The 21,356-nt window shown below is 30.6% G+C and overlaps 1 protein-coding gene across 39 annotated transcripts in view; it reads right to left on the bottom strand.

The window, feature by feature from the left end:
• Positions 1 to 21,356, bottom strand: part of LOC139519209 (cilia- and flagella-associated protein 46-like) — an 85,866-nt gene that overhangs the window by 50,139 nt on the left and 14,371 nt on the right. For 10 of the 39 annotated variants that reach the window (XM_071311131.1, XM_071311124.1, XM_071311128.1 and 7 more), the window contains 19 exons: positions 18,825 to 18,924; positions 18,415 to 18,513; positions 17,748 to 17,938; positions 17,116 to 17,212; positions 16,566 to 16,697; positions 15,705 to 15,822; positions 13,377 to 13,506; positions 11,590 to 11,724; positions 10,800 to 11,004; positions 10,480 to 10,613; positions 9,545 to 9,757; positions 8,837 to 9,065; positions 7,215 to 7,475; positions 5,700 to 5,878; positions 4,828 to 4,959; positions 2,603 to 2,774; positions 2,281 to 2,433; positions 1,013 to 1,083; positions 344 to 419 (listed from right to left, as the gene is read on the bottom strand). In XM_071311131.1, coding sequence (XP_071167232.1) covers positions 344 to 419; positions 1,013 to 1,083; positions 2,281 to 2,433; positions 2,603 to 2,774; positions 4,828 to 4,959; positions 5,700 to 5,878; positions 7,215 to 7,475; positions 8,837 to 9,065; positions 9,545 to 9,757; positions 10,480 to 10,613; positions 10,800 to 11,004; positions 11,590 to 11,724; positions 13,377 to 13,506; positions 15,705 to 15,822; positions 16,566 to 16,697; positions 17,116 to 17,212; positions 17,748 to 17,938; positions 18,415 to 18,513; positions 18,825 to 18,924 — 2,827 coding nt within the window. Of the gene's footprint in view, positions 1 to 343; positions 420 to 1,012; positions 1,084 to 2,280; positions 2,434 to 2,602; positions 2,775 to 4,827; positions 4,960 to 5,699; positions 5,879 to 7,214; positions 7,476 to 8,836; positions 9,066 to 9,544; positions 9,758 to 10,479; positions 10,614 to 10,799; positions 11,005 to 11,589; positions 11,725 to 12,398; positions 12,420 to 12,678; positions 12,712 to 13,376; positions 13,507 to 14,886; positions 14,914 to 15,704; positions 15,823 to 16,565; positions 16,698 to 17,115; positions 17,213 to 17,747; positions 17,939 to 18,414; positions 18,514 to 18,824; positions 18,925 to 21,256; positions 21,284 to 21,356 lie in introns of all 39 variants that reach the window. The other 29 variants (XM_071311113.1, XM_071311111.1, XM_071311112.1 and 26 more) reach the window with 8 other exon arrangements.

Below are 21,356 nucleotides of genomic sequence, written 5' to 3'. Positions count from 1 at the left end.
TATGTGTTTGTTAATGCTATACAACTTGTAAATTGTAAATTTATGCATATTATACTGATAAACTGTATTGTTTAAAGTAATAAAGAATTGTAAGTATATATATTCAATAATAATATTTTGTCATACCAAATGCTTAAAAAATACATTGACAGAACAAGCTAGTTATGTTGAAAATACAAACAAGAAGAAATGTATCATACATAAAGTTAAAGAAAATAGTCAAACCATGCTTTGTTTTAAATCACAATCACATCTCAAACAGCAAACTTTCAGAATCCTGTATTCTTTACCTAATCAGTCTTAATTCTAAAATATATCTGTTTAGAATATTAATAAAAAATACCTTGAATTTCTGGATATCCATATTAACACTTCTTCCCAGTTTGGCTTTAGTCATTACTCTGTGTTTGAATATCAACCTAGAAAAAAAATTGTATCTATAAACAAAACAAAAACTACAGCAATAGAAACCTTAATTTTGTCCTCTATATAGTCTTGTCAAGATTCTCAGTAGTAATATACTCATCTGAACTCTTTCTCTACAGTACTTACAATCTATGTTTAGTCCTTGGCATGTCATTAATGGCCTGGTCCATAGTTCTCAATAGAAATATAATCATTTACTCTCTCTCTACAGTACTTACAATCTATGTTTAGTCCTTGGCATGTCATTAATGGCCTGGTCCATAGTTCTCAATAGAAATATAATCATTTACTCTCTCTCTACAGTACTTACAATCTATGTTTAGTCCTTGGCATGTCATTAATGGCCTGGTCCATAGTTCTCAATAGAAATATAATCATTTACTCTCTCTCTACAGTACTTACAATCTATGTTTAGTCCTTGGCATGTCATTAATGGCCTGGTCCATAGTTCTCAATAGAAATATAATCATTTACTCTCTCTCTACAGTACTTACAATCTATGTTTAGTCCTTGGCATGTCATTAATGGCCTGGTCCATAGTTCTCAATAGAAATATAATCATTTACTCTTTCTCTACAGTACTTACAATCTATGTTTAGTCCTTGGCATGTCATTAATGGCCTGGTCCATAGTTCTCAATCCCTCCTCCCATTGTTTCTGCAATGAAAATATATAGTATACGTTATTTTTAACCAGTTCATCTTTTTTTTTCAATATTGCATTAAAAGATTGATAAAATGACATGTATTTTTGCTCATATTTTGAACTTTGGTCATTATAGATAGATGCCTCATTGGCAATCATACCATATCTTCATATTTTCATATTGAACACACTACAATTAGTTACATCTGTCTATAAAAAAAAAAAAAGTCCAAAGACTTGTATCAATGTAAATTGAAGTCGTAATCATTTGCAGAAATTACTATAGATTGCTCATTGTTAAAGGCCAAACAGTTCCTTTTTATTGTTCACATTTATTTTCATCTGGTCTTTAATAAAAAGATGTCATTAATGGCCTGGTCCATCCCTCTTTATTTTTATATAGCAGCATCAACTCTTTTCTAACCAATCACTGGGTCGTTACAGACCAGAAAGACTTACCTTATTATCAAATAACCAAAAAAGAAACCATATATTAAGGGCATACGATACAGTTAAAGGGGAGGTAACGATGTTGCTAACGTAAATTGTTATTTTCACAACGTCAAACTATGACTTATCGAGAAAAGATTCAGTTTTCGACTGATTTTTTTCATTCAAACTTATTTAACTTGAAAACGAGTTCATAGACCCCTCTTTTTTATAATGCCATTAGGTTTGATTACGCGAGAAGATTATATGTGCAAATTTTCATGAAAACGTAAATAGTTCAATTTTTTTAAATTTGATAAATATACAGCAAAAAAGGATGTTCTTTTTTCTACATTCATGAACATTTGATAAATATGAGTTATTTCTGAAAAAAAAATGTATAAATTTTAAGGATAATTATAAAAAACAGAAATTACAAATAATTTAACAAAAAACAATTTGTGTTTATCTTTTAAAACAAAAAAGTTATGTCTTTCTTTGGAAAGGGAAATACGGCCACAAATCCGAATTTTGAGCAAATATACAAAATTTCGATCTAATTTTACTCAAAAAGTAGCACATGAAGGTATATTTTTTATTACATATTAGATTTAATCTGGTAAAAATAGTCTATATGGAAATTTTTATCAAAATGTAAATACAGGATCAAAACTGTATCGTATGCCCTTAAGATCGAAATCATTTTCAAGACTAACTATAAAGACTCTTTACTCATTGGTCTACTTATCTGCATTATCTACGGAGACCAAAAGGACTAACCTTGTCAGCAAATGACTGGAATAGAACCCCATACATTGATGCCCTGAGAGTTAGATCATCTTCAGGACTACCAATAGTAGATTGTGATTTCTGTGGTACAGCTACTTCTTTTGTTGTTTCCTCATTCTCTTCTCCCTCTCCCTCTTGCTTTTCCTAAAAAAAAAACCCAACATTTCCATCATTAATCAAAATTTACTGTCAATTAAGAAATTATTAGGTTTTTATTAATGTGAATAAAGACTCTGTGAATCTCGCAATAATAAGAACTCCTTTTTATAACTAAATCACATATCTGTATGTAAGAAGACAACTATCAAATTACCTCTTTCTTTTTGATTTTCTCAGCAGTGGATGTTATACATTGTAAGATCATTTTAATTGGTTCTCTCAGTAGTTCTCTCTCAATAGGCTGACTGACCAGTGGTACACATGCATTCCAATAATGTCGGGCTGCTGTCATCACCATTTCATAATTATCTGCATTCCTGGCATATCTATAAAATAAACAAACAGTTGGCAAATCTCTATGTATAAGCAATGGCATAATCTGACTGTCTAATGGTACATAAATACAATATGACATCAAATACCACTTTTGATTGGATGAAAATTCCAAAGTTCGTGTAGGTAGGAAGGAATCATTGTGAACAGTATTGCACAATCATTTATATTTTTCTAGGATAATAAAAAAACACTGTTATTCATAAAATGCATGTCTGCTGTCCTTGTACTACCTTCTGTATCAACATTTCAACTTATAAATATATTTAACCAATATCAAATCTCTTTACAAGCAAACTGACCAGTGGTCATCATTTTAAAAATATGACAGATCAAAACAAGACAAGCATTCAACTAATATTTGACCAATCTCATTACAATCTTATTCATATTTGATTCCTTGTATAATAGTTAATTTATTCACATCATTTACATTATAATTCTTTTTTATTTTTTATTTTGATCAATTACAAATGATATTTACATGTTTTAAAAGCATATAAAATTTAAATCTAATCCATCATGTTGTATATAACGGTTACAAAGGAAGCCCTGTGAAATAGAGTCCTAAAAAATTGTCTTTAAAAAAAAATGGCTGCAAGGACTGTTTCTAACCAAACAGTAAGAAAAGTAAGAATGATCTAATTATAAAGTCCTAATTAATACAATCTGAACCTTTATCAATATGGAAATCATCACATTATATCGAATTTTATTTTTATAATATACAGTGTTCTCCCCAGGATTTTTGGATAGTGCTGTGGTAAGCGCGTAATTTTCGACAATATTCTCAGTAACTTTATCGCGGCGCGCGGTTTGTTTGTAATTGATTTGTTCTGGTTTTTATTATATCATGCTGTTGATGTTTCCTCTTGTTATGATGTCCTTGTCATGCTCATGGAAGTTACAGTGTATTCCTTAATGATGCTTTGTTTGTTAATGTTATTGTCTGGATATAGAAGTCTGAAGAGTCTTTTTTTCTCCATTGTAAAAAAATCATATATTAAATCCTCATACATGTACTATCTATGTATAAAACTGAAGGAAGAGTCTTTTTCTATGATGGATCTACACCAGACTGCCTGTGCCAAGATTTCTTAGCACCATCAGGTAATGTTGCAGAACATGTAGGACCAACAATAAAGTCATTGTCAGCTTCTATTTGGTTTTGTAACAAACTGTAGCAGTGTACTGTTTACCTTACGACGTTTGACAGGAATTGACATTTTTTAGCATAAAGATTTCTCATTTTTATGACCTAAACGTTTTATAATATTTAAATGGCCTCATCCAAGCTGGACATCGAGAAAGTAAAATTTCTCAAGTCGTATCAGCTTGGGGTTTGTTTTGCTAATCATATCCTCTCAAATTGTTATCAAATGGAAGAATTTCTGACTAAATTATAAGTTCGAATAGGGGATAATTAATATTTAAAAGACTTGGTCATTTTCGGGGTTCGTATGGATAGTAAACCCGGCAAATAATTTGTAACAAACCCCTGTGTTTGATCGTTTTTAAAATCATCGTTTGTTCAAAGTTCGTAAAACAAGTTTGTGAGTGACGTCGGGAAATGCGGTCATTTCATTTCATCACATTTCATTCATATATGCCTCTATATTTTCTTTAAATTAAAAAAATCGATGTCAATGTTGAAATCTTTGTTTATTTTGATCTTCCAAAAACGCCATTTTTGTAAAATTTATTAGACTGGTCCCTTGAAGTTACTTTAATACAATGGAAATAATTCATTCAAAAATCGTAAACCAGTCGATCACGTGATCCGAAGTGAAAAATAAGCGGGAAATTTGAAAAAAATTGAAAAATACGGAAAAAAAATATAGCGACGCGGTTGCGTTGGATAGCGCAACGGTCAGTGCAATAGGACAGCGGGGAATTGCAATAGCGCTGAAAAGCGCTGTGCTAAAACGGCCTGGGGAGAACACTGATATAACTTTTGTTGCATGCAGGACAATAAAAAAATAACATTTTGCACTTTCTTTTTCGGTCAGCCTTTGCCGAAAATCAGATGTTATATAGAATTTATACCTGGCACTGTTAAGGAATGCTTCCATTGCCTCTCTTCTGATAGCGTTCTTGCCAGCCATATTGTCCATCAAACTCTGTCCCAGAATTCCACTGGCATAGGATAACATTTCCTGTTCTACCAAATATCTGTGACTGTGTCATATATGAAATAAAATTAATAAATTATATTTTGAATAATTTGCATGAAAATATACCATAAGTTTACCTAGCAAACAAGCTTCATGAAAAGTGAGAAACATGATTGTTAAGTATATTGAAAAATTACTGACAGCAGATGTGAGATGAAATTTGTGGATAACTTTAACTTCCTCTTTTGAACTGTAATTCCATTTTTCCCCTATGATTTGATTTTCTATGTCTTACACCCTTTTTAAGCAACGTTTGGATCTATTAGGTAGAGGCCAGTTTTTATTGGTGGAGAAAGCAGGAGTGCCCGAAAAAAACCACATTCCTTTGATAGAAAAAGTGACAATCCTAATCAATAAAGATTGGAGTCAAGTGCACCAGCACGAGCAGGGTATGAACTCACAACCTTAGTGTTGACTGGCTAGTGATAACAGTAGTATCTTAGACCACTCAATCAGCCACGGAGGCCCCCTTATGAAGTTCTTAGCAAGATGATAAAGGAGTCATTGCAAAAGATCATATGTCTCTACTGTTTATTATGACATTGTGGTATGAGATCTAGAGCTTGACATACTACATAGACGATTGTTAAAAACTGTAGGTTGACCTTTAGATATCTGTTTGTTCTTTTATGTCATTTAGTTGTTGTCTCATTGATCATTGTTGATGTGCACCACAAATTCTCTTTATTCATATCTCAACTGTAATCTGAACAAGTTATTGCATAAAAGTCAAATACAACTTACGCTTCAATTTTTTTGCCTTTAGACTGGGTCCCTGTCACAGCAAATCTCAGGGCATTTTTACTGCATCTCATAACAAGGGTGTGGTTCTTCTGTAGATATGATAGGTAGGTCAACCTTGCCCATAACTGCAGTTCTACAAACTTGTCTGCCCATTTACATTCTTCTATCATGGAGGCTATCTAAAATAGGCAACAAAAGCAATTTAAACTTGGTACTGACAATGTATTATGGTTAACCTTGAGTATAGCTGAAAATTGACAACAGATAAAAATTTTGAAAGGAATGGATTTATAGTGGACACAGATGGATTCGTGACAAAATTTTGTTTTGGTGTTGGTGATGTGTTTGTAGATCTTACTTTATTGAACAATCTTGCTGCTTATAATTATCTCTATCTATTATGAAATTGGCCCAGAAGTGACAGTAGAAAATATTTTGTAAAAATTTACAAAAACTTACAAAATTGTTAAAAATTGACTATAAAGGACAATCACTCATTAAGGGGCCAATTAACAACTTTGGTCAAGTTGACTAATTTAATTTGTAGCTCTTACTTTGCTGTACATTATTGCTGTTTACAGTTTATCTCTATCTTTGATAATAGCCAAGATAATAACCAAAAGCTGCCAAATTTTCTTAAAATTACCAATTCAGGGACAGCAGCCCAACAACAAGTTGACCGATTTGTCTGTAAATCTCAGGGTAGATAGATCTTGACCTAATGAACAATTTATCCTGAGCAGATTTTCTCTAAATGCTTTGGTTTCAGAGATATGAGCCAAAAACTGCATTTGACCCTATGTACTACTTTTAGCCATGTCGGCCATCTTGGTTCACGGGTGGGGTCATCGGACATATTTTTTAAACTAGATACCCCAATGATGATTGTGAAGTTTGGTTAAATTTTTCTTAGTAGCTTCAGAGTAGAAGATTTTTGTAAAAGATTACAAATATTTAGAAAAAAATTGTTAAAAATTGTTTATAAAGGGCAATCACTCCTTAAGGGGTCAACTGACCATTTTGGTCCTGATGACTTATTTGTAGATCTTACTTTGCTGAACATTATTGGTGTTTACAGTCTATTTATATCTATAATAATATTCAAGATAATAACAAAAAACGGCAAATTTCCTTAAAATTACCAATTTGAGGGCAGCAACCCAACAACAGGTTGTCCTATTCATTTGAAAATTTCAGGGCAGTATCTTGACCTGATAAACAATTTTACCCCATATCAGATTTGCTCCAAATGCTTTGGTTTCAGAAATATAAACCAAAATCTACATTTTACCCCTATGTTCTATTTTTAGCCATAGCAGCCATCTTGGTTGGTTGGCCAGGTCACCAGACACATTTTTTAAACTATATACCAAAATGATGATTGTGGCCAAGTTTTGTTTAATTTGGTCAAGTAGTTTCAGAGGAGAAGATTTTTGTAAAAGTTAACGACGACGGACGGGTGAGCTAATAAGGAAGAAAAGGGAATTCTATATACCAAGAATGTAAAACTAGTACCTCAGCTACTGGTGGTGTGTCTTTAAACTCCAGTATACCATTCCTACTGAGATGTAACATTTCTACAGCTACAATAGCCCTAGTCATCTGTCTCTGACCTTCACTGTATGGTTCATCATCAGCACCAAAGGTTTTAGCTATTTGTTGCTGTGCCATCTGTTTGGCAGCCACCCACGTCTGTAGTAATGCTAATCTGTTAGCCATTGGTATTACATGTAAAGGATTGTTCCCATTGGTCACTTCTATTGCATATTCACAAACCTAAAATTATAACCGTTATTTTATGTATTGAAATTTTCAACTAAATCTAGTATTGTCTTTCAATTTTTAACTAGCTTTTAACATCTATCATTAACTTGTTACCATATAAACGAAATAATCCTTTAACATTTCAAACAGAAGCAAAGAACAATGAAAAATTATAAGTGTTCTATTAAATCATGTTTTGTCAATTGCTTGTAGAGATTTGTGTCAAGAATATGATCAAGATCTATAAAATAGTCAATATAAAATCTTACGAACATGATAAAGATCCATTTAAAAAAAAATATTAGTAAATATGTATATTTATCATATATTTAGTACAAAATACAGCTATTTTGTATATCTAATAAAGGTTCGTTTTTCCAGTCTGTATCACCTACCCTGTATCGCATACCCCGTATCGCATAGCTAAACCCGTATCGCATACCCCGTATCGCATGGTAAAACCCGTATCGCATACCTTTTTTTTTTTTTTTTTTTTTTACATGAAGTCAGTTTTTTGGTTTGTTTTTGGCTTAAGAAAAAAATTCCTCAAAATAGGTCAATTTTTTGAATGACGTCATTGTTTGGTATGTAACGTCACGAACGTCAAGTTTTCATATTGTATGTGACGTCACGAACATCAAGTTTTCACAACATATTTTTTGGCACACTAAATGCAACTGTTAAAAATACAAAACACACAAATAAATACAATAATAAACAAAATATTTTTAAAACAACAGATTGTAAGGTAACCCAGGTGCTTCGTATAAATAATTGAGCAGTTATTTTAAGGCTTTGAAACAAGAAAAAAGCAGAACTTAAGGTAACCCAGTGCTATGGATCAGAAAACAGTTCATAAAATATAATACTCTTCTGTTGAAATATATGATAAAGCGTATAATACATGGCAAAATCCGTATCACATGCCGTATCACCCTCGACCAATATCATCCCTCGGGCCTAAAGGCCCTTGGGCTGATATTGATGTCTCGGGATGATACGACATATGATACGGATTTTGCCATGTATTATTCTCTATATATCAGGTTTTCTACAAATTGATATCCTAAAATGTCAGCCGCGAGCATTAATGTGAACCTCTTTCGTACACTACATATTGTGTTGAGTGGCTGATATTTTACGATATTTACGCAAAAAAATTGAAAAAATAGGATAACCGGTTTATCGTTCTATTAGTGGTCTTTCCCCACTCCAGAAGACAGTTTTACGCTTGACAATAGCAAGCATGATAATGTCTCCTCCCACATAGTGACGATTCTGATAATGCATGCTATTGTTTCAAAGCTGTGATACAAGTATTAGAGCAACTGAGCAAGGTGATATAGACTGAGGGAAGGACAATAAATGACTACCTCTATAGCTTTCTTAAGATCAGGTAGAGCATCAGGACTTATGGAGATCTGTGTTGTGGAGGTTGGTTTATTTTTAGCATCTTTTGGTGCTTTGCTTCCTTTCTTACTAGCTGGGGACTGTGATGGTGTTGGGCTTGGAAGTTCTGGCTCCTTATTTCCATTTGGAATCCAGGGCGTCATTAAAGCAAAGGCCAATGCACCACATACATTCACCAACATAACTGTTTCTCTGAAATCATAAAGGTACTTGCTTATCAAAACATGACAATAGAAATTGAAAATAAATCAAAATTCAAATATGATGCATTTTAAGCTAATAAGTAGATACAAGCAATAAATATTAGCTCTTATTCAATGTTACAACCTCAGGTCTTTTTTTTTATTTTCCCTATACCCCTTTTTAAAATACCACATCTTCTTATATCTCTTAAAATATAAAGGATGTTTTCCATATTTTTTATGGTATTTTCTGGCAGCTAAATATCATGTAATGTAGTTAAACCTTCTTTGTAAAGTAAATAAACAATGATTATTACAGACCACATTCTTACTCAAAATGGAGAAAATGTATAACAAAGGGGGATTTTCTAGATTTAACTTGACTCATCAAACTTTTCAGACATATTATTTTTTAATTTGAAAAAGGAAAACGGAAGACTCTGCAAGATATGGTAGAGCAGACAGCTATGAGCTAGAAAATATATTTACCCAGCATGGCCAACTTTCTTTAAGCCATCAAAACATGCCATTAAAGGATCCATGATTTCCCTATGTCTATTCTGTGTCAGTACATGGTTATTGTAGTTCCAAATGTAGGCACTGGCACAACAGACAAGCCATGGTTCCTCTAGTTCTACACCAAGGTCAAGGCCTCTCAAGAAACTCTTAGTCCCATCTTGTGATAAAGATTTAATCCAATCACTGAAAACATAAGAATTGACAATGATTATTGTGAGTCTTTTTATTCCACTTTTACATACTATTTTTGGGTACTGTTAACAGTAATAAATAGGTGACACTTCAACAGAGAATTTGCAACATATGAACTAATTAGTTCATACAACAATCATTTTGTTTTGGTCATGTCAGACATTTTCTAATGTGATCTCCAGTTTTGGCAGACAAACAGCAAAAAGGTGTATTGTGGTATCAGCCAAGCTAGATATTAACCTTCTATGACCCCTAGTGCCATATGTTTGCTTTTATAGGTTTGACCAATTGTAATCTCAGCAAAACTACAAATTTAACCTTCACTGAATACTGCATATATAAAGAAAAAATATATATTACTTCGTATTCATGCTAGTATTTAATTCTCTCTTATTTTGAAATAACCATAAAATTTTAACTGGTCTAATGGAAGTTTCCTCCATGGTTATATTTTCATCCATGGAGATGTTAGATAATAATATGAAGTCTAAAGATTAGATCAAATATTAAATCATTCCTAAATACAAATGTATAGAAATATGTAACAAATGTAAGATACTTGTGGACAAATAAATTAACAAGCTGACAGAAGTAAAGTACACACTATGTGTGTACGTGTGGGGAGCGGTAGGGTATAACATATTCTTCATGTAAACTTTTCATTGTCAAAACATTGCCATTTAGTTCATTCAAAATCCAATTTACATACTAACCAGTATTCCAGCCAATCAGGATCTTCCTCAGGTTTTTTGGCCACATAACCTTTAGGTCGTTTACTTTTATCTACTGGTGGTATAGGCATGTCATTCAGTTCTACACCTTCTGTCCTCAGTAAATGTACCATAGCCTTTAATATAAAAATAGATAGGATGTAAACAAAGTCAATACATAGAACCTGTTTTAAAGGCACCACTTAAAATACACTAAAACAGTAAAAAATCAATTGGAATTAGGACAAAATGATAAAATTTTTGGCATTCCAGGTCAAAAGGGAGATAGTAGATATGTTTTGACATTCAACAACTACTATTACCTCTCCTTGAATAAACTGCACTTCGGCCAGCATACGAATCAAATCTTTATCATATAATGGTACAGGTCTCTCTGGACTGGATGGTCTGGTTCCAAGTTTACTATCTGCCTTACTTTTATCACCTAAATCAGTACCAGATGTTGTTCCTTCAGGAACAGTAGAAACAACAGAAGCTCCTGTGTCTCTCATTTTTTCTGGTTTAGGACTGAAAAAGTGAATTTTCTAAATTAATTCCATTGTAAAAAAAAAATCCTACTGACAGGTAAAAACAGTATGAACAAAATTAATGTAAATGCAACATGTACTATAAGCCAATGTAAAATTAAATCCTGTGAGTAACATTAGTTATTTGCAAAGATTCTCTGAAAAACAGCACTTGGTCTTATCATGTAACATAGGCCCTGTAACATTTCATTTTTCAAGTATTAATTTAATATTGGTACCAAAAATGGTTTTAATTTATACTCTTAATTTTAATTATTTCATCAATTATCCTACCTCTGTGGTGATGAGTGCTAAGATATTATATAGAACTACCATGTCCTTGTATTTTAAAAATGTTTCTAACTCTATTTAAATATCTTTTGTTTCATATATATAATTAACAGTAAACAATAATATGACTTATATCATTTTGTTTATTAATTTAAACATGTTGAAAAAAATATTTGTGTTGTTGGGTTGCTTTTTGATTGATGATACCTAGTAATTCTTTTGTTAAAATATTTCTGATAAAAATTTGTGAAAAATATTCTGATAAAATTTGTGATAAAGACTTTTAGTATCTCACCTTTCTGTTTTGATGGGAGAAACATTTTTCCATCTATCATCATCATACAGGAGACAGAATCTGGCTGCTACACGACACACATCCCAAACCTCTTGTTTTCTTGCTGTCTTAGCCAAATCTCCCCATAAACGTGCCCTATAAATTGTAACACAATATTTTAACATATGCTGCATTCCTGATCTCTTCTTTGCTTGCTATGCCAAATTTGATCAAAACTGATTGCAGTATGAATTAACAAAATGAAAAGCATCCCATATCAGATATTTTATATCTCCTTATCAATCTTTAAAAAAAGTACCCCAAACAAGTTTTCAGCTGTTAATAACATATTTTTTTCTACTAAAAGTAAAATAAAAATTCAAACAAATATATAAACTTCAAAATGTCTGCTCCTCTTTTAATTTTAATTCTCAGTACGTTATTTTAGACTAAATGCCTTAATTATTATGCAAAGCAAGAATGTATCTTTCCTAAATATTGTCAAATGTCAACAAGTTTTAACATTGTATAATTATTATATATATAATTCTTGTAACTATTTTATTGTTATTTTTTCTGTTAATACTACATATCTACAAACAAATTTACAATACATCAATCAAACAAAAGTCACTCCTCAAAATTTATAAGGTTGTGAAATTCTTCCTACTTTCAAATTAATCTGCAATCACAAATTAGGCTACTTTCTAATATTTTATGTAATTATATGAAGAATGAAGATGTCACATTAATTCATTCAAATTATTCAGTTAGAATTATACAGAAGCATCTATCATTAACTAGCCACAAACATAAACACAATACTCAACTCTTCCCTCCCGTCGCCATGGCTGTAACAAGCATAAACATATTAATTCCCGTAAAAATGCTCTCATTTTTGTAACACTTTAAATTCTCATAAAATTATTTTCGGGAATTTTTAGAATATACTTTCGATATCTTATTTATGAACAATATTGTATGTGGAAAAAACAAAAACAAACAGAAAAGAACAATTGATTGTAAATGTGAAGCGTGCAATAAACTAAAGACAACATCAAATCATTCTGTTCTGATCAACTTAATTGTGTTAACATCACAACTACATACCGCCAGTGGGTAAGCTTATATAAATCTTCATAACTGTCATTTATAAAACTGACAATCAACAATCCAATATATATCATCTATTTTCCAATTTCATTAGTGTATGCCTTTTTCTATTTCTTTAATTTTCATTAAAAGAAACCAGATACATTGTCAGCTACTCCTTTTAAAATTACCAACAATACATAAATGCACATGCTAAAAATTTTCAATAAACAGGAAGTAGAAGAGCAATGGATCCGAAAACAATTAATTCCTGGGAAAATTTGCAGAAAATTTCATAAATGGTTGTTATGTATAATAATAAGGATCTTTTGTTTAATTTTACTTCTTATAGAAGTGATTCAAGGTTTTATTGTTGCCAATCGAGGTTACTTGCATATAACAACCTGAAGAAGCACTAAGAAAAAAGATACTTGCAAAGCAAAAGAAAAACTTAAATTTATTTTATACAACAGCTATCTCTAAATGTCTGTAATAAAGTAGATATCAGCTATGTGTTTAACTCATTTATTTTGTGCAATACAAATGAATATATATAATAGATAAGTATATAATATTACAAGCAACATACACAAGGAGTTAAACATTTATAGAATTGTAAAGTGCCTAAGAAATATCCAAATATATATTGGTGCTTCTATTTAGAAATACATTTAACAGTACTTGGTGCTTACATATATGATATTTGTAAATCTCACCTTTCTCTATCATTTTCATCCCCTAGCCTCTTTAAATGACCTTCAGCTTTCTTCACACATTTGTTAAATTGCCTGGCTTTATTTGCAAGTTTCTTTATTTGTGTCTGGGGAGCTTTCCCACCTGTGACATCTAAGGATTTAAAATAACACACTTTTAGCTATATATGTGTTCAACAATTTTTGTTTTCTTTGGGGAGGGTTTGCGAAATACCTGACAATAATCAAGACATATGTTCACATTGTCTTGTGCATTTAAAAATATATTTTATATTTTATATAAAATCTCTTCAGATTCATATCATTGTAAATTTACCAATAAAGCCTTTTATTGTCAATGTCTGACACCAAGTTATATTTTTGTTTTTAATTTTGTGATTCTTTTTGCAGTTGGTACATGTATTTGAGTGTGTGTTTTCTTTAACATAAAATTGTAGTTTATTTATTATGATGAAATAATAAACTTATAAACTAATACAAATGAACAAAAGCACAAAATTAATGTGAATTTTAAAATAAATAATTAAATATGGGAAAACATATTTTTTCCAATAAACAAAACTTTTCCTATACCAGTAGCCTAGTTCTACCTTATCTCCCTTAGCTGACAAGCAGGTTCAATCAACCTTTTACAACTGAATGACTTATTTACATAAAATATTAGTAATTAGAGATATGTTACAAAGATACCTTTACCAGAAATGAGAATTATTAAATAACTGAAGTTAACACAAAAAAGTACAGATACTTGAGAGTGCTGAATTTTAATTCAACATGGAAGCATGAAACCAAGTTTAATATGAAAATTGTATACTAGAATACTAGTGATCTTTCACTTTATAAATTTCTATGTTTTTAAGCCTGTTATTAAAGTATTGTATATCAGTTGTTATAAAGTGAAACATACATATATTATAGTGAATATGTTAGTTCTACATTGTTAAATGAGATTTCTTGCTTTTAATAGCTTCTTGCTTATCTTAAGAAATATCCAGCCATAATCTATAAAGGGACATGATAATTGAAATCTGATACATGGTTTGGTGCTTATTTATGCAAAATAAAACTATTTGGTTGCAGCAGACCTAAAAGTGTTGATTCTAAAAAATAAGGAGTTCAAATATTCTTCTAATATTTGATATTTAACCTTTTAATATTTTTTATAATTAAGATATGGATAACAGCCTTTTTTAGGAGTTATTCATAGATTTTTCTTTTTTTTTCAAGTTTTTTTTTGTCTTTATATCTCAACAGATGAAAATAATACAGCATTTCAAACATAAACAGCTACATTATCAAAAAAGGTCTGTTGTGCTACCTTTAACTAAGTAGTGTAAAAATTAACACGAAATAAAATAAAAAGTATGCAAAGTGAATAATCATCTTTTTTTCTTTTAATAAAGCAAATAGCAAGGTATTAATTTTATTCATTTGTAATATAGCAGCTAAGAGAACAGTCAAAATAATGTAACTAAGAAGGAATAGCAACTATAATAAAAACTAAATGAGGAACCTGAGTTATTATTTTCTCCATTCTTCTCTGAAAAAGGAAGGGTGCAAGCAAAATAACTATCAATACAATATAAAATATGCAAATCTAAAGTTCAGTATATAAAAAGGGAAGGTTCAAACAAAATAATGCCATTGCAACTACAATATATATATTTCTATTCATTTAAAAAGATGTCATTATAATTCACAGTGAAATGAGGAGTTAAGCAAAATAAATGTAAATTAATTATAACTATGGGACTTTTATGATGTCATGAAATGAATTCTGAGTTTGATCGTAAAATTATTTTAATATGAAAAGACCAACTCTTGTTCTAAGGAGCAAGTAATGTTTCATGCAAATTCCTTTTTGAAAAATACAATTTACCATGACTCCCAAAATTAAGGAATATTTGGATAATTCAAATAATGTGTCAATCTTCCTAATACTGGGCATTCTCATTAAAAGAAGAAATAATAAAATTAACATATTTAAAAAGCAAACACAGATAAATACAGAACTATTAAGGTAGATTATTACATTGCAAAATATGGGAAACAAGCAAACAAATACATGTATTTATAAAAGTTAAAATATTACAGTACTAAAAAACAAGGGGGTTTAGCACATGTTTATTTCAAACATTTACACAAAAAACAACTACAAAAAATTAGAGCAAGTAAACATATCAAATCTATTTCTTTAAAATAATTACATTTAAAAGCAGGGGTTTAATAATTAAAACTGTATAGGTAATACCTACAAAAGGTATTAAAGCAAAATAATGTCAGGGTTATCCTATAAGCACATTATAATCTACTACAAAATGTCAGTTATACCTTTAGTGTCACTCTCACTATCTAAGACTAACTGGAAAGCATCTGGTGCTAAAGCCTCTCCTGCCTTTACTAACAAGGATCTCTTCATTCTCATGGTACCAGAATCAGCTTTCCTAGCCTAAAATATACAGAATTTAGATGAAGGCAGTTTACTTACAGGTAGCTTAGAGAATTCGCTCGTTTCAGAATCTAATGCATTTTTGGAAATTTTTCTAAAAGCGTACACCAAAACGTTGTGATTGGTTTAAAACTGGATAAACAAAAGAAATTCAACCAATGAGGTAACGTTATTTTCATTTTTGTGTACGAACAATGAGATTACCCATAGTCATTTAGATTCTTAAAAGGCCAATTAGAACCTTTGAAGCCTTTATCTACAGTGATCCATTTATTTCACAATGCCCATTTTAATCTTTCTCCTCAAGAAAATGCTGTCTAAACAGTGTAGTTCAGAGCTCAACAGATGACATATACACTTGTTTATTAAGTGAATAGTCTGTAAATTGACCTGTCTTTTTATTTTTGTTATTTGATTTGTTATTTTGTTCACTCATCTCTTTTCAACCAAAGTAAAAACAAAACTGCATTAAATTTTCATTTGGTGAACAGATATTTTCTTTCATTGCATATTATATTGATCTATCTTTGTTATTGTACTAACAGTCATTGGGTTTCGTCTTTAAGCATTAATGGCCTATTGCTATTGAGACATAAGATTTGTTAATATCAGAATGTGTCAAAGGAGCTGCCATTTTTTTTTGTACTACATGACCTCAACATTGAACTATCAAGAACATAAATTGTTTGATTGTATATATATGTTAATATATATTGGTGTATAGAAAGATACACTGTCCATACCTGTTCTATAATCATGGCTGCCATGTCTTCAGGTCTGTCTGGCTGTTTATACAACTGAGCTCTAAGCTCTAGTCTATGTAGAGCTACTTCTAATCTCTCCTTATACACAGCTCCGTCATCCAATTGTATTGCCTATAATTTACATACAAATACATTATTTACTTTTCTTATACGATCCTTCGTTGTTTTACCTTCGTGTGTCAACTGTTATATTGTTCTTTGCAAAATTATATATGGTCTCAACTTTATTTATTGACTTTCTGTTATATTTTACAATATTTACCTTGACCCTTTGACAAAAATGTAAAAATTTAAAAAACTAGAACTTCATACTTTATTGGAAAAATTTCATTACATATATATAGAAGTTTGACAAACACTAATTTTGATCATTGAGAAGCTTAATATTTCCTTAACAATAGAATGTGATTAAAACATTCAGCCGGTGTTTACAGAGTTACCTCCCTGTAGTTTTATGTACATCCTTAACATTTCAACGGCAGCATTATATTACTGTTACCTTTAACTATTCACTCAGGCATTATATTACCTTTTTCAGATGATCCATGGCTACTTGTATTTGTTCCTGATCCTCTTCACATTTAGACAGTTCTGTGTGGATCTGACATCGCAAGTTAATTAATAAACTGAAAGAAGAGATAAAAATCTTCACATTTAGACAGTTCTGTGTGGATCTGACATCGCAAATTGATCAACAAATTAAAAATAGAAACGTAAATCTTCACACTTAGACAGTTCTGTATGGATCTGACATCGCAAGTTAATTAATAAACTGAAAGAGATATAAAACCTTCACATTTAGACAGTGCGGTATGGACCTTGCATCACAAATTGATTAACAATGGGAATTTCACATACAATGTGGATTCAAAGAAACTAGAAACGAAAATCTTCACATTCAGATAATTCTGTGTAATTGATATCACAGACTTATCAAAATACATAATGAGAAACTAATCTCAACATTTAGATTTTTCTATGTTAATCTGACAGTGCAGTAGAAAAGCAGCCAGAAATGAGAAACAAAAATTCAAAAAGGCATGATTGAATTGTAAGTTAAATGCTTTAGTTCCTACTTATTCCAGGACAGATATTTCTTATATTATTATATCCTGTGAAAATAAATGTTTTTCTGCTGGTCAATTCTAAAAAAAACTTTACCTATGAATTTCTTCCAGAGCCTCAGCTAACAGTGTGAGAGGTTTTCTGATGTGTTTACGGAGATTGGACTGTATAAGAGGTAAGCATAGGTTGAATGTTGTAACACATCCAGCTTGTATAACATTTGGGTCTCCATTCCTTATAGCATTCATCATGGTCTCTTCACATCTCTTGATGGCTTGAAGTCTAACCTAACAATATTAATAAAAGCTTTTTACAAGTATTTTTATCAAATATTATTCTCATTAAATGTTATTGTCATTGTTATCAGTGTACATTCAAGTATTACTAACTGTAAATTCAGAGTTTTTTGTCAGTAAATAATGGAACTGGGTGAATATCACATTCATACAATTCTCTGAAATAGAAAGGAAAATATCTGTATGATGTTTCTTGAGATCGCAATAACTAATTTTGGATTATTGAGGATTAGCAATAATTTCATAGTTTTTTTTTATGTAATATGAACGTTTTTTTCACATTGTTTTTATTTGCTTGATTTGGAGTGATCAGTGACCGTCTCCTCCAACATGTATTATAGTAATTTTCCGTTTGTCTGGGAGTGAGGTTTGCCTATTTAGCATTCATTTTTAATATGTTAACATTTATAAATTACAATCCACTAGATGAATCAGACACTAGTCATTAAATCAAAAACTTGACTCACGTCAACTGAGGATTTCTGATAAGATTCCTGTTTGTCTCCTAAACTTTTCACTGTTAAGTCACTCTGTAGAAACTCCAACTCTAAAAAGAATCCAGGATCCTACAAAAGATTCAGGTTTTATTATAGGATTAAACGCCTTTTTAAAGGAATTTATTGGTGTATAAACTCGACCAATTCACTCACAAACAAAAAAAGTCTGAAGGTATTCTCTATTTGCGATATTCCATCCAACAGGCATGAAATTGAATACCAAGGAGCCACCAGTTACAAATATTTACCAAATTAACTTTCGATGATTTCTTAATCCAAAATATTTGTTTATTGCATTTGAGAAATTGTCTGAGGGCTTACCTAATTAGAAATTTAATCCATTCTAGAATATCAAAATAGTAAAATCAAATTGACCATACCTTTACATTAGAATTTTTCATCTGGTCAACACAATCTTGAGCAAGATCAGGAAAGTCTAACTCCAAACAGAACCTGGCTAATTCTAACAATAGATATGGTCTGAAAAATAGCATAAAGACAAATATTACATTATTACAAACAATTTTGGCAAAAAGTCAAGTATGTTAAAAAAAATGTCTGTAAATGTAGTTTGCTCAAAAGATATTCATGATATTGAATAATCAGAATAGTAATCTAGATCTAATCAGTTTAAATTTTCAGAATTCAAACAGACTTTTTGAAAAACTTCAGTCTTCAGGTCAATTTGAATACTGATACATGTATCACCAAATATCTTACATAAATCATTCTATCAAAATTATAAACATGTAACCAAACTCCATCGCACCACTTCAGCACAGTTTTAAAAACTAACTAGCCATGATTATTTTTCAACTATGGTGGTATTTGAAAATAAACATTAAATCTAACTAGAAGGTGTCAAACAATTACTATCCACATTGTCAATTATTACAATTACTATGCACTGCAGCACATTGTCAATTATTACAATTACTATGTACATTGTCAATTATTACAATTACTATGCACTGCAGCACATTGTCAATTATTACAATTACTATGCACATTGTCAATTATTACAATTACTATCCACATTGTCAATTATTACAATTACTATGCAGTGCAGCACATTGTCAATTATTACAATTACTATGCAGTGCAGCACATTGTCAATTATTACAATTACTATGTACATTGTCAATTATTACAATTACTATGCACTGCAGCACATTGTCAATTATTACAATTACTATGTACATTGTCAATTATTACAATTACTATGCACATTGTCAATTATTACAATTAATATGCACTGCAGCACATTGTCAATTATTACAATTACTATGTACATTGTCAATTATTACAATTACTATGTACATTGTCAATTATTACAATTACTATGCACTGCAGCACATTGTCAATTATTACAATTACTATGCACTGCAGCACATTGTCAATTATTACAATTACTATGCACATTGTCAATTATTACAATTACTATACAAATTGTCAAAAATCAAAATTGCCAAACTTGGAATGTCAAAAATGCAGTAAATGTGTCAAACATTGTTGAGGCATCATTTTGTCATGGTTTTATGTTGTAACTTATTTTATTGACAATCAAACTTGTGTAATCACAGTATGCCCAAGTGCAAAGCAAAACAGCATCTGTTGAGTGTCAAAATCAGTCAAGAAAGGGCAACTTGAGGGTGACACAAACTTGGCTTTTGTGTGATTAAAAGCAAAACTGTAAATTTTGGAGTGACAATAAAATTGAGAAAGTATATGGGGAATGTGTCAGAGCGACAACAATCCGACCATAGAGCAGACAACAGTTGAAGGCCACCAATGGTCTTCAATGTAGCGAGAAACTCTCGCACCCGTAGGCGTCCTTCAGCTGGCCCCTTAAAAAATATGTATACTAGTACAGTTCATTTTGCTTCCTTGCATGCAATAATTTTAGAACTGAATTGTTCTATGGAAATACATGTATACATGTTTTTTTCCATTTTTTAATAGATGTAACATTGTAATAACAAAAAAAGGTCACCACCTTATCTAGGGTTTTGCAAGTTTCTTAATTAAGCAATGAAAATAGTTTCTTCTCTGATCACCTCTAAATTTCTACTGGGCAACAGTAACCATATCAATAATACCTTTCTAGCAGAAAATATGAAAAGTAAACTAAAATAAGTTGAAGCTTCTTTGTAGGATACAGAAAAAAAACCTTATATTTCAAAACAGCTAAATAGATTTTTTAAGACATTCCAAATATGAATATATATATAAAACTACAAAGATAACAGATGCAATTTTTAATATAAATAACTGTTTAGACATAAACATTTCACATAACTACAATATTGTTATGTTAAAAGAGAGTTTTGTTAATTGTATATTCCTATATATATAAAGATTAAGTACCATTATACTTCCTTAGAAAAAAACGGACAATATTCTGAATTTGATCAAACAATAATTTAACACAGCAAGAATTATTATGATAAAAAACATAAATACAAAAACTGAATGCTGTACAGGGACTTTTAATTGTTCTTATTAGAAAAACTTATGTATATATTAAATAATATGTAGACCTGTGCACTTATTTTTATTATTCAAGGTGCATTAATTATAAATGCAATTAATATTGAAATTAACAGATGTCAACAAAACAGTAAACTATAATAATAGTCCACATTTTTTATTTAAAACATTGATATGAAAGTAATCATTCTACATTCAATAATCTAATTTTTGGGCAATCCTAATTCCTGAATAAATAATTCCTATAATAAAGTAAGAAACGAGAAATTGAAGCAAAGAACACATCAAATTTCTGTCAAATTCAAATTGCTGCAATCTTTACCTGTCTGGTGCATTAACGTCTAAATTGCTGAAATAACGTAATAATTAAAAACAAAGTTATCTTGGTTAATTCATAATGGTTGTTGTTAAAAAGACAAGTC

Source organism: Mytilus edulis, chromosome 4 (assembly GCF_963676685.1).
Source record: "Mytilus edulis chromosome 4, xbMytEdul2.2, whole genome shotgun sequence".
In the NCBI taxonomy this organism is placed as follows: domain Eukaryota; kingdom Metazoa; phylum Mollusca; class Bivalvia; order Mytilida; family Mytilidae; genus Mytilus; species Mytilus edulis.
The sequence above is the reverse complement of the archived record's forward strand: the minus strand, read 5'-3'. Positions and strand labels throughout refer to the sequence as shown.